Raw genomic sequence first — 13,038 nt, 5'->3', positions numbered from 1 at the left:
GTGCACGTGCGTCAGTCAGATAGATTCAATCGTAAAAACTTGACGTTCATCTAAACCCGCGTGCCACCTCCATTTATCCAACCACCACTCTCCAACGAAAGACCTCTCGCTCTCCTGAGAGCCGAGTGCCCAACGTGCCTCCTCCCAGTGCCAGAGACGTGCCCCCTCCCAGCCGGTACCCGCGGGCTACCATGCACCTCGTCGGCGTGCCGCTGCTACCAGCACTCTTAGTGAGTTACGGGCCGCATGCAAGTGCGCATTAAATGTGTCGGTAGTGTGTCGTATTCGTTCCACTCGCACTTTTCCACGTTTCACCATCTAGATTCTTCTCTGAGTATATTACCAAACCATCGCTTTTCATTCGAACGTATTCCACCCGATGGAGCTACGTCAGCCGTATACTCGGCATGCTTCTTCACGCGCTTGCACGCTGTTGTGCGATGTATCGTGATATTTCTTCGCTATAGTGTTAGAAAGCTTTCCAAGAAGAGAAAGGGATTCGCGAAGAGCAATACGGACAATTTTCTGTACAGACTCGTAGTCTCGTGTTTTGATGAACATCATCGACGAAAAAAGATAAAACAAGAATCAATTGTAATGTATTCCAATGGAGGGAACTGCCGCTTCTCATTACATGAGGGGGAGAATCAGAAGTAGGAGGAGAATAGAGTAACACACGGGCATGAGAAAGACGACGGTACGGGACGAGACACTTGAAGTGCGCGGCGCGCAGGCGGAAGTTCGACGTGCGTTGTTATGTTTTTTGCGGAACTAGATGTGCGACGTTGTTATTTGCCACGGATTTTTCGATCTGTCGTTTTCATTTCGGAACTAGTGCGTGGTGTTAATGAGATCATGATCTTTGCTTGAATTGTCTTTATGAATCGTTCGAATCAAGACAGAGAGAGAGAGATAATAAGAAAAGACTGAGCAGTGCAACAGGCCAGCGAGACAGTGTAATAGAAACAATTAGGAAATAAGAGAAGGTGACAGAAAGAATTTGCCAACGAACCGGTGATTGCTATCGTACTACGTAGTTTTGCGTTTGTGTTGTTAGTAGCAATGTGCATGCGTTGACGTATACGTGTACGAAAAAGACAAGACGGAATATAGAAACATGTCGGTCTGCTGCGCGCGCATGTGATTGTTCTCCCGCGAAAATGCAATACAAGATTAGTACTCATCGCATGGTATCAACTAGTATACATATTTTTATAAAACGTGTGGAACGCGTTATTTTATCGAAAGAACTATTTCATTCGGTAGACACATAAAATTGTAATTCGAGGTTATGTGTAACATAGTGTTTTCCTGACGGTTGTGGTTTTATACTTCAAGCATCAGCGTTCATTGGTTGCCAAGAACCTGAAAGTATAACAAACAATCTCGTCAGAAGCAAATTTTTACTTCGATAACATTAGGTAAGATCACGGTATTTTGTATTTCTTTTTGATTTGTTTTTGGTTCCTTTTTATTCTAGTAAAGCGTTGATCATATCTCAAAGTAGCTATCAATTTTATAGCCGTTCATTTAGGCGTGACACTAAATTGTTGGTTTCTGTATACGGTAGCTGAGTCAAAGTCTTTATATATATTTTGTACATATAGCCAGATGCGTCTGAGTTGGTAATAACTTTCCCACGAATAATGCATCGCAACCATTCGTTTTCTCTTGCGCTATTGCAAAGTTTTGAAAAGGAGACATGACTGCAATATTATTGTAGCTATGTACACATATTCAAATAGATTCTTTAAGTGCTTCATATGCAATATGCACTCCATGATACGTAAGGAAATTAGGGAAAATTATCATTTACGTCATATGGTAGTATTCTACATACATATAATTCTGCGTTCTATTCGTAATTGTAGTTCCAGGAAATTTGACGATTAACTTAAACGTATACTATCCGTAACAAAATTATAAAACATGTTTCGCGTTTCTTGGTCTGTTATTTACCAAAAATTGTTGGTTAGTGCTTCTCGGTGTAATAAAGTGACTAAAAAATCAGAATGAACAAGTTACAATATAATTATTCTTTTGTCGACAAAATTTCTTGTGTTTCTAACACCAGGTACAACTTTTTTTCCAACTTATTATATAGAATAAATTATAATAATTATATTGTGTATAACAACATTTGTAACGCGAAATTGATAGTGCTATATTTGTCAACTTATCTGAACGTTTTGAGTTTTATACTACGGAAGAGTTGATTATTAAATACATAAACTAGCTTTAAAGGAGATTTAAAGCATTCACTACATCGCATCATAAAATTATCAAAATTATCAGAGATACATCTTTTTAGAAGACATAGCGTACAGCCAGGTGTCTCGTTTCTGTTAAATACATATGTATGAACTCGTAGAAAGATATTGAAATGGAAATAAAACGCTAGGTCGGAAGCTATTTGTAATTATTTTACAATTTTAAATAATATCTATTTTTCAGCTGAAATTTTTACAAACAGAAAGGTCATTTCTAAAAATTTTAATTGCGCTTTGATAATTTTCCGACACTATGCAATTATGTAACGATATTTATTAACATCATAGATCATATATCAGAGTGTTTTTACAAAACTACTTTGCTATCAGTTAATGTGTTTTAAAATACTGTAAAAAAATATCCCAATACTGCTTTTTACATAATATACCATCTGTCATCAAAAGTGTTTTTTACACTTACCACTAATATATTCTTATTTACAATTATAAAAATCTTATGCTGCTTTATATAATCGGATTATAAATACAGTTGACCTTTGACCGATCACTCACGAATCGATCTATTCAACTTGTCTAAACTTTTTATCATGACAAATAATGAGATTGAAAGAAAATGAAAAGGCCTGTGTTACTAATAGACTATTAATTGTAGTTAATTTAGTAGTTATGTTATTAAGTGATAAAAAATAAGAAAAAGATGGAAGAAAGAAATAGACAAATGAAGAATATAGAAAGATATCTTTCATTTATTATCTTTAAAACTAATCTTTAAAACTATCTGTATTCTTAACCATTTAATGAGTAAATAGTATAATGTATGTTTTCTCTTCTTTATTACTTTCAAGCAGATTTCTTTTTTAATTATGGGAAATATTTTGTGTTTGACTAATTACCAATGATATTAATAAATAATTAAAAGCAGATATAACGTTAAAATTTAAGGGCAGTTTCACCAAAGACAAATACACTTATCGTTCAGTCAGTTAATAAATTTTAAAAGACAATATTATGTATTGTGTATAAAAGTTAATTTGTTTAATAATGCTTTTTTTAAATTTACTTTACTGTAAAAACATAATATTTTATTAATAACATACAAACTAAGGCCATTGATAAATAATAGATTATTGTAGATTCATTTTTAAAGAGTAAAAAGCTTACAAACGAGAAGTCGTCACGTGTTTAAATTCCGCATTATTCAAAATTTAAATATAGTTTTCAATGTTTTGAATATCTTAGTGCTAATCATGCGATGCACCTATTTGTTTCTGCAGGAAGCATTGTTGGTAATAAATATGTGTATGTTAGTTATTATAAAGTTTAGATACATAAGTTTATGTTATATAGACGGCTAAAGAATGTATGTATATCAAAAAATGTATCGCACTAAATGTATATCACTTTTGTATGTTTGTTATCCTATTTTATCCATATTTGTTAACCATATTTGTTAAGCCGTTGAGAAAATATTTGCTAATAAACATTTTTGCTCTATTGTTCGTATCGTATCATCCCTTACTACGCTGTTGGAGCGTAGTTGGAAGAGAGCAGGGACGATTAATCATGGTCTTGCCGAAACGAAGCGAGAATCTGCTGAATGTATACCTAACATGGCGCAACATGTATTTCTTGCCTCTGAGAGTGCGGTTTTTCGATAGAGTGAATCTTCACGGTGAAGATTCATTGAGAAACAAAAAGAAAGAAGAACCGAAAGAATTAAACTGGTCGATATATAAAAGAACAAAACGAACGAATGAAGTATTCGATTCGCGTTTCGTTCGAAATTGGCTGATACGGTTTGATATTGCAGAAAGAATCAAAGAGGAGCAAAGGCAGTCGATAAGAAGATTGCGACGTCACTTAAATAAATTTCTGTTAGTGGTTTTTGATATTGTACGATATATCCAAATCGCATGATAACGATAAAGTAAAAAAAAAACCGATAAGTAAGAAATTGTAGATACAATTGAAAGAGCATTTTCTTTTTTAGCAATTTTATAATTTTTCGTCAGATTGAATAATTGAATAATTTATAATTTGTAAACTTTACTCGTAAAGTCTCATTTCTTTTATTAACAAACTTGTTATTGCTACGCAAAGATATTTATTAATACTAATAATTAGTGACTTGTAAAATTTCGCTAACAATGCTGATTGAATTGTGCAAGACAGCCCTGACCGTGTAAAAATATACCTTTTCTATTGTCACTTAATTGTCGATAAAGTAAAAGTAGTTTTTTTTTAATATAAGATTCTATTTTGATTCAAAATTGCACTTCAGAAAAATGCAAATAATGTTGGTTGATACAGTAGAATTTCTCTCTTTATTTATCTGAACGATTTTGATTTTAATTAATGTCCGGTTTACTGAACTACCTATTAAATTTATTTATCTGAGCATAAATACCTATTGAACGAAAAATGATAGTTATTTTCTGTAAAATCGTTGTTTCTCACTCAATAAACATTCAAAGAGGATACAAATAATGAAAAGCTGTAGTTATACATTTATTTTATATTAATAAATTTTTAGTACCATATTCTTGTAGTCAGGGATATCTCAGAACACAGTCTGTTATCAGAACTGTTTTTTTTATGACTGTTGCAAGTAATTTCTACAGATATTTATAGTGTGTTTTAATAGCGATAATTCACATTTTAAGACAAAATAAAAATTGCTCTGGTAAAAGCAGAGTCTTCATATTTTTGAACAAATATATATATATACTTTTACGTGATTGTCGCGAAGTGTACCAATAAGAAACATAGTTGGCGTTGGAGAAGACATTGTTTATTTCGTGACCGTTGCAGAACCGTGAAGAAGGTTACTCGTTTGTTTCCTTTTGTTGGGCTGGATCACCGCCGGCACCTTTGATGCTGGTACCCGAATTATGTATCATTTCTATGAAAATGGAAAGGTTATAACTACGAAGAAGACAGAGAAAGAGGAAAGAAATAAAACGGTAGTTCTGTGACATTTTATGTTTCCGGATTCTTGTTTTACCGGTCTATTAAAATAGGATGTTATTTTCTCCGAAAAACGTTACATCTTAAGGCTTCTTTGTTATCTGGAAGAAATTGTAACGAGTTCGTGCAAAATGTTTATACTATGTCCAATGTTAATGGACAAAATTCAACCAGATAAGATACTCGCGGTATAAGATACTAAAATTCTTTATTACCTTATTTTGTTCTTGCTCCTATTTGATACTCGCTACTTTACGCTTCTTTTATGTTGTTTTTACCGACTAACCGTTCCACTGCGCTTCCTGTCGCATTGTTTTTTGATAGCAATAGTTGTAGGTAAGGAAATACATTCCAAAGTATGGCGATTACAAACGCATGAAAAATATGTACACGAATAATTGAGAGAGATCTTGAACTAAAGCGGAATATTTACCTTAGTGTATAGATACATATATGAATTTAATTGTAATTCTGATTTAATTTATCAATTTATCATTATAATTTTTTTAATGGAAATAATAAAGAATAAAATAAAAAGAAATAAAGAATTAGCCTTTGACTTTTACAGATAAGTATGAAATTGAATGTAGCGTTTACTATGTCGTGTAAATTAATGAATAAAATGTCTTTATTAGTTGAACACTTTGGTGCTAAATATTCTAGAATACCTGATTTTCTGAAATCGAAGCACTTATGCAACTGAATTGAAAGTTTTCACTCTTAAATATGGAAGTAGACTAACGTTTATGTATACAAGATACAAGCAGTTATCGATCCATATGTGTATCGTGGAAACCGAGACTAGCGTGTATTTTGTTACTTTGTTCAATGCGATAAGATAACTTTTTTTTAATAATTCCACTATTGATAAAGATTTTTGCAAACGTTATTTGTAGTCATCGAATCATAGACAAATAGAAATTTTCAAAATTATTTCATAAATCAGCATAATCCATCACCACTATCCACCAGCATTTTGCAAAGTACTTCGTACAATATTAATTATTAGAAATAAAATAAAGAATTTCGGTCGCCATAATTATTGTTTAAAAGATTCTGCCATTTTCTTTGAAATACAATTTATTTCGCTTTAAAAAATCATTGGTCCTTTCTGCTTTTTAACACTAATCTAGGTAATGTACCAGTTTTAAAAGAAATTACGCAATACAAAATGCTATATTATATAATACAATTTTATCGTTATATAAAACGTGATTTTAGTTTACGATATAAAATATATAAAAAAAATAAGGGATCAATACATCTGAAAATTATTAAATACGAGGTACTGACTTATTTTCAAAGATTAGTTGGTGAAGTGGAGAGAAGTTGAATATAAAAGTATTTTATTACTGTAATTTGAAATGTAATGTATATTATGCAGATTATTAATTCATTTTTGAAGAAATGCTTTGAAGTAAAAATATATATACATTACATATGAAAAATATAGTTTAAAAATATAAAGTTCAGGTTTCTCTTACATTAGAATAAAGTAAATTTACCAAAGAACTAAAAGTAAATAAGAATTTATTTATTAAAGCAGTCCTGAATTTTATATATTTAAATTCCTTACGATGCATCTGACGATACATCTGAAAACATTTCCGAGACGCATTATCATTCGGTCAGAATAAAACTGAAAGCGACTTACTTGACTTTATTAACATCTAATATCGTTGCGGCCTTCGCCATTTCATCCGATAATTTCCTTATATAGGACAATTTATAGTCGTATATTAGACTGTATGTTAGATACTTTGCGGTTAATAATTTACTGTACCTTCCGTGTAAATTTCCAACTCTCGGCTTGTAAATGCCGTACTTTTTCAATGAGTAAACTAACTGCTTAATTGAATTCTATGAATCTTGGTTTTTCTCGATACGCGAATAACGGGTCAGACTCGAAATATTCTCTGGTCACTGGGCGATCGGTGCTGACGCGCTGACTTACAACGACTGCACGTTGCCAGTCGAATTCGTCGCCAAGCTCTTCTTGGTTGCCGCCGTTGGTATCTTCTTTCACAATAAATCAATTTTTTTATTGCACTATCACTCATCCTCGTACTATCGAATCGTCTAAAGTCGTCGTGCTCGTGAAAGACGCCTTTAGCGAAATTAGGAAACTACCAAAGTTCAAATGGTCCTGCTTCAGTCAATAGAAGAACCAGAAATAAAATAAAAGTGCCACACGTTCGTGGGTTTAACATACCTTACGTACTGTGAGTATTTAAGTTGAACAATACTGAATCCTACGACGACGGACTAGTACTGCTTGTTGATTGGCTGTGCTTCAGGATTATAATGTGTATCCTGTGTATGATTACTCTGCAAAAGTCTGTGGCAATAATAACAACGACAACTTGCACAATCTCTTTTTTCTGTAGATCTTTCCGTAGATTTTCCGTAAAACTCGGATATAGTCAGAGTTACGTTCTATAGATACGAAAAAAGAAACTACTTGTGAGAAATTGTTATGCTATGTAGTTACACATTGTTCGCAATATATGTAGACATATATGTACATACAGATCACATATGCTTAATATTCAATAGGTTTCAGATTTCGGCCAAAAATTCTGTTAAAGCCGCTGCTACATCCTCTCTAAATACATACTTGGTAATACATTTGGTTGTATACCATTAGCACTAGTTTCTTTTCCTATTGTATCTTTTCGATAAACCACTGTCTGCTGTTTCTATTAACCATTCATAAATTCTGGCAGAAAGCTTTTATTATGCAAGCATCAAACTTCGCGTTTAGCTTTTCTGTATCTTGACATTCATGCTATCTTTTCTTGTCGATGCTACTGTTTATCTCTTGATACATGTTTCCTTTCTTAAAACGAATTTTCTCAGTTCTTTTTTTGTTTTTTAAACGAACAGCGAAATTACTGTATATAGACGATGTCAGTTCTTAATGTTATAATAATGTAATATCAGTTAATGGAACTTTTCAAGATACTCTTTCATGTGGTATATATTATTAAACAGAAATAATAATAATTAAACACAAATACCAACGTTCAGACATAAAAAAAAGTACCATGTGTTTAATGTGGCAACATTTGATTGGACGGTTCGGTTGTATATAGGAATTTTTATCATTACTAGGTATTTCAGTGAAAGGTAAAGTTGTTCAATTAAGCGGTCTTTCGTTAAGCTGGAAGTAAGTGCATTGGTACAATTAAAAAGATATTTCTAGATAACACTATTTTCCATCATCTCTGTTGATGAAGTTTGAACCGCGATCTTTTGGGTCGTCAATTGAGTAGACTTAACGTAAATAATCAATGTAATGCAATGACACTGATGCGACGAATAAATTCCATGTATAGATATAATTGAACGAGATTGCTATTATAATCTCTTATAATATTTTATACATTTTGTATTATTTATAACATTTTATAAATGCCACTATCACTGTATTTTTAAAATAAAGTAATCCTTTACGTAATACATGTATCGATCGTGGAAAACGCCACAACCTTTCGGAATTTTTTATTCTAAAGAAATATATTCTCTCTTTCTCGGTATAATTCCTAGTTGCTCTCGCAGCTGGTAAAACATTAATTTGATTATTTGTGACACCATCTCACTTACTTATCTACAAAAATCCTGTCTTTTTTCATGTTGCAGAATGTGAAACTTGAATTGGATAGGAACGTACGGTACCGAGAATCGATTCTCCGCACGTCGAACGAATGATACATGTAATGTACATCCTTTCGACAAGCATAAAATATTAGAAGATTAACGAATCGACAGCCTAGCGTAGAGCTGTGCTTGGAACATCTCTTCGAAATTATTCTTTGTGGCGAGAAGACTTCGAATCGAGGTCACCTATGTACCGTGAAGAGAACGAGCAAAACAGAACCGCAAACCTGGTTCCCCAGCAGTCAAATGGTGCAAACACGTTTGAGCATCTGGAACATTCGCAGGACAGCATGGAAAACGGGGACGAGGTGGTTTCCACACGAGTCCAAACGGACGCATCGTCGTCCACCAACAGCACGCCAAGACCACGTGCACCACGAAATTGTGCTCGATGTCGCAATCATCGGCTGAAGATCACCTTAAAATCACACAAGAGGTACTGCAAGTATCGTTATTGTAACTGTGAGAAGTGCAAGATCACAGCCGATCGGCAACGAGTGATGGCGCAGCAAACAAAGCTAAGAAGACAACTGGCGCAGGACGAAGTCAAAGTCAGAGCGGCAGAAGAGGTTAGTCTTTTTCTTTTTCCTTGTAAGTACATTGGCGAGCATATAGATAGCAATATTTTGTTTTCATAATTAAGTAATATTATTACACTATAAAGTAAGATATTTGCAAAACTGTAATAACTAGTCAAATAATAAGAAGGTGTTGTAGGCAAAAATATATCTGAAATGTATGAACAAAAAATTATTTGCTTTATTGTTAGAAAGTATTTACTTACACCTATTTATATGCTTGCTAAGTATCTTTGTGAAAATTTTTTGTTACTCATATTAGCGAGATGCTTTTATTTTTTTGAGATTTCTTAACATAGATAGTTTTTGAATACTTTATGAATTTAATTCTATGAATATCTCTTCTATGAATTTTATGCTATGTATACTATGCAAATATCTCTTTTGTAAATTTTACGAATTCTATGAGTATTCATCAATATTTGTGTATCTGTACAAATTAATTGAATATCTATACAAATTAAGATAAAATGCAGTCAATTCTTCTTAGATAGAATTATGTATTTGATATTCATGAGTTCTGCTCAGTTTAGAGTCGAAATGTATTTAAGGCTCTGATCGGAATTTCAAAATTTATAGGTTTCCTATTGTCTCTATAATTTTGTATTATTGGAGTAGATTTAGGATTTTAGATCTTTCACTACGCAGAATTGTATCGATATCCATATATTTCAATATTTTGTGTGTTATTAAATTGTAGAAATTGAAGAAGACGAAAGTTTGGAGATCATATGAAACAGTAGGTACATTTTTAATTTACATATTAGAAATACATACAGAATTTAAAATTTACGTTATTATTTAAGATATAAAAATATCAATTTTTTATGTCTGCTTTCTACAATATAATAAACAGTATGTACTTGGTCACAATGTAAATTGAATGTTATATATATATCTATACATGCAATATCTTTTATTTACTTAGTATGTGAATATATTTATTAACCAGTATACATATAAAGAAAATTCAAATTTTCCTAGTTATAACTATGATAAAATTTATTGGAGCTTCGTTAATATCATCTAATTGATTGTAGTATATAGATTGTAGTATAACTTGAAATAAAAGTTTCATGCGATGTTTTATAATATTTGAATAAAGGTGGAATTTTCATTCAATCACATATGAAAATACAACTTAAAATCATATATAAATAGCAACTAGTTTTTAGAAAATTTACTTTAAAAATATTAACTAATACGTAATTTTGATTTTTCTCTATTAAAAAGATTGCACAAAGTGACAAACGTTTACAACAAATTTAAACAATTTAAAAGAAATTGAAGAAAAGTATTTTTTAATTTTCCTTATCAAAATTAATCATTTTTATCAATAATTTTGTAAATAGCTGTATTTATATATATTTCCGTGTTTTCATTTTGCTCCATATACAATAACATTCAAGACATCGCGTTCCATTTGAAATTGATGGATAGAAGGTAATCGTTATTTCACATTCTCGTTTCACTTTTCCCCCCAGACGTTCTAACTGTTATCACGTCTGGCAAAGCGAGTAGGCTAGATTGTATAAATCTCACGGAACGTGCATGCCTCGCAGAAATAAATCATCTGATTAAGGAGTACATCATTGGTCTGAACCTTTGAAACGTTGATTTGTAATCGCTAATACTGTAATTGCACGAATAGAACTGCGAGGGGCTATGATTATTTCGTATTTCATCATGCTCTTAACACCGGGTTAGGATACTTGTAATATAAGGAAAATTGCTATTATGTTTCCTGTATAGCTCTCAGCTGCTATAATTTCAAACAAGTCGCCTGTATCTTGTCAACCTCCGATCGTAATTGATCTTTCCTTAACAGGTGGATCCATTGCCATTTGGTGCAGAAAACGATCGAGTTTCGTCTATTCCTCAGCCAGCTATAAGTATCGAGGGTAGTTATGATAGCAGCAGTGGCGATTCACCGGTCAGCAGTCACGGTAGCAACGGCATACATACTGGTTTTGGTGGTGTCATCAGTATTCCTCCTTCCAGAAAATTACCGCCGATGCATCCCCATACAGCAACGATTTCCCACTTGCCGCAGTCGCTAACCAGTGAGTAATAGTAATCTTCCTACTATTATTCTATCTTTTGAGCATGCATATCGGTATTACGTACAATGAATTAGTTCCTGATATTGTGTATATTGTATTAATGATATCAACGTATTTTGCTATAAACTTGCTTTCAAATAGAATATGGTTAGTACGATGTGCGTAGAATTTGATATCAGACATTTATAGAGGAGACTACATTGCAAAATATTACTGCAATATATTTTACTAAGAATAAATTGCATTTTTAGTTTTTTGTATAATAAAACCGCAAGCTTCTTTAATGAAGCTTTAAAAGTTTTATTAAATATCACGCAAGCGCCAAATAATCAGAGACTATTGTTTGAGAAGCTCGTTTCGCCAATTCATTCGTTCCTCAACATCTCCCGAATCACAGAACATAAATTACCATTAAAATTTGAAAGCATGCATTAACACAATATTTACAATACGGGATCGTAGTGTGGTTGACCCTCCATTTAATAATTTAATAATTTAAAATAATTTTTCATTTTTTCTATATTTTTGTTTAAATTTCGCTCTGCTTTAGAAAAATAAGGTAACACGAAGAAATAAAAACTATTGGATGATATTCTAGAAACTTGGAAATATATTCAAGAATTTTTGGGGATTTTTTAAAACATAAAGTCCTAAAAGAGACTGCATGAACTTAAACGAACCAGTATGCAGATGATGTCAGTAAAAATAAGATTACAGACGGAGGGGATGGGTATGGGAAGGATACATTTAATACGCATGCTCATAACCTATTTACTTCGATGTACTTGCCTGTTGATGAATATACATGTAATGTGTACGTAGATATATACACACTGAAAACCGGGATTACCTACCTGTTGCTTGCGTTGACTTTTAGCTATGACTTTCAGCTCCCCTCTGCTTCACCTTTGAAACTCACCCTCCATACATAGAGCAATTAGTCTCTGTTGTTTTCATTATCTCGAGCTCAATAATAAGATTGTGTGCATTACTATTATACATACTATCACACATCTCGTTCCATGAAACGTTAAATTTGTTTACACACGAGTATACATTAGTATACATTATATTGAAAGTGATGGATTTCAATCCCATTAAATTGTTCCAAATTCCATTAAACACATTAGCACATTACTGGTTTAAATTGTATGAGGTGTTTTGTTTGTTCTGAGTTACTTTAAATCTTTTACATTAAGATAAAAATAAAAGTCCCTTAATACATTTTTTATACGGTTTTGATAATTCTGCTGTGCTTCAAGTAATTTCCTTAATCACGATAGCGTTATACGAATACTTAAATTATATTCAAAACAGTAAACGATCATATTTCTTAATAAATTGCATAGAAGTCGAAATTTCATTGATAAATTATTAGCCGCAGGTTATTTTAAAGTTGCTATAAAATATTCAGTTTCTGAAAATAAATGAACCGAATCATAAATCTAATTTGCATTTTATGTTTGATATATTTTTGTTTCTATATTTATTATATCGTTATATCTATTTTATTGATCTGAATTACATTTAAAATAAATC

General features: G+C 32.1%; 1 protein-coding gene across 16 annotated transcripts in view; it reads left to right on the top strand.

The window, feature by feature from the left end:
- The first annotated feature begins 92 nt into the window (after window positions 1-92).
- Window positions 93-13,038, top strand: part of LOC122567754 (doublesex- and mab-3-related transcription factor 1Y-like) — a 102,707-nt gene continuing 89,761 nt past the window's right edge. For 13 of the 16 annotated variants that reach the window (XM_043726699.1, XM_043726703.1, XM_043726700.1 and 10 more), the window contains exons 1-4: window positions 241-1,421; window positions 8,841-9,427; window positions 10,137-10,175; window positions 11,265-11,499. In XM_043726699.1, coding sequence (XP_043582634.1) covers window positions 9,047-9,427; window positions 10,137-10,175; window positions 11,265-11,499 — 655 coding nt within the window. In that variant the 5' untranslated portion in view covers window positions 241-1,421; window positions 8,841-9,046. The other 3 variants (XM_043726697.1, XM_043726698.1, XM_043726704.1) reach the window with 3 other exon arrangements.

Source organism: Bombus pyrosoma, linkage group LG5 (genome assembly GCF_014825855.1).
Source record: "Bombus pyrosoma isolate SC7728 linkage group LG5, ASM1482585v1, whole genome shotgun sequence".
In the NCBI taxonomy this organism is placed as follows: Eukaryota; Metazoa; Arthropoda; class Insecta; order Hymenoptera; family Apidae; genus Bombus; species Bombus pyrosoma.
This window is presented reverse-complemented; position numbering and strand designations above follow the sequence as displayed.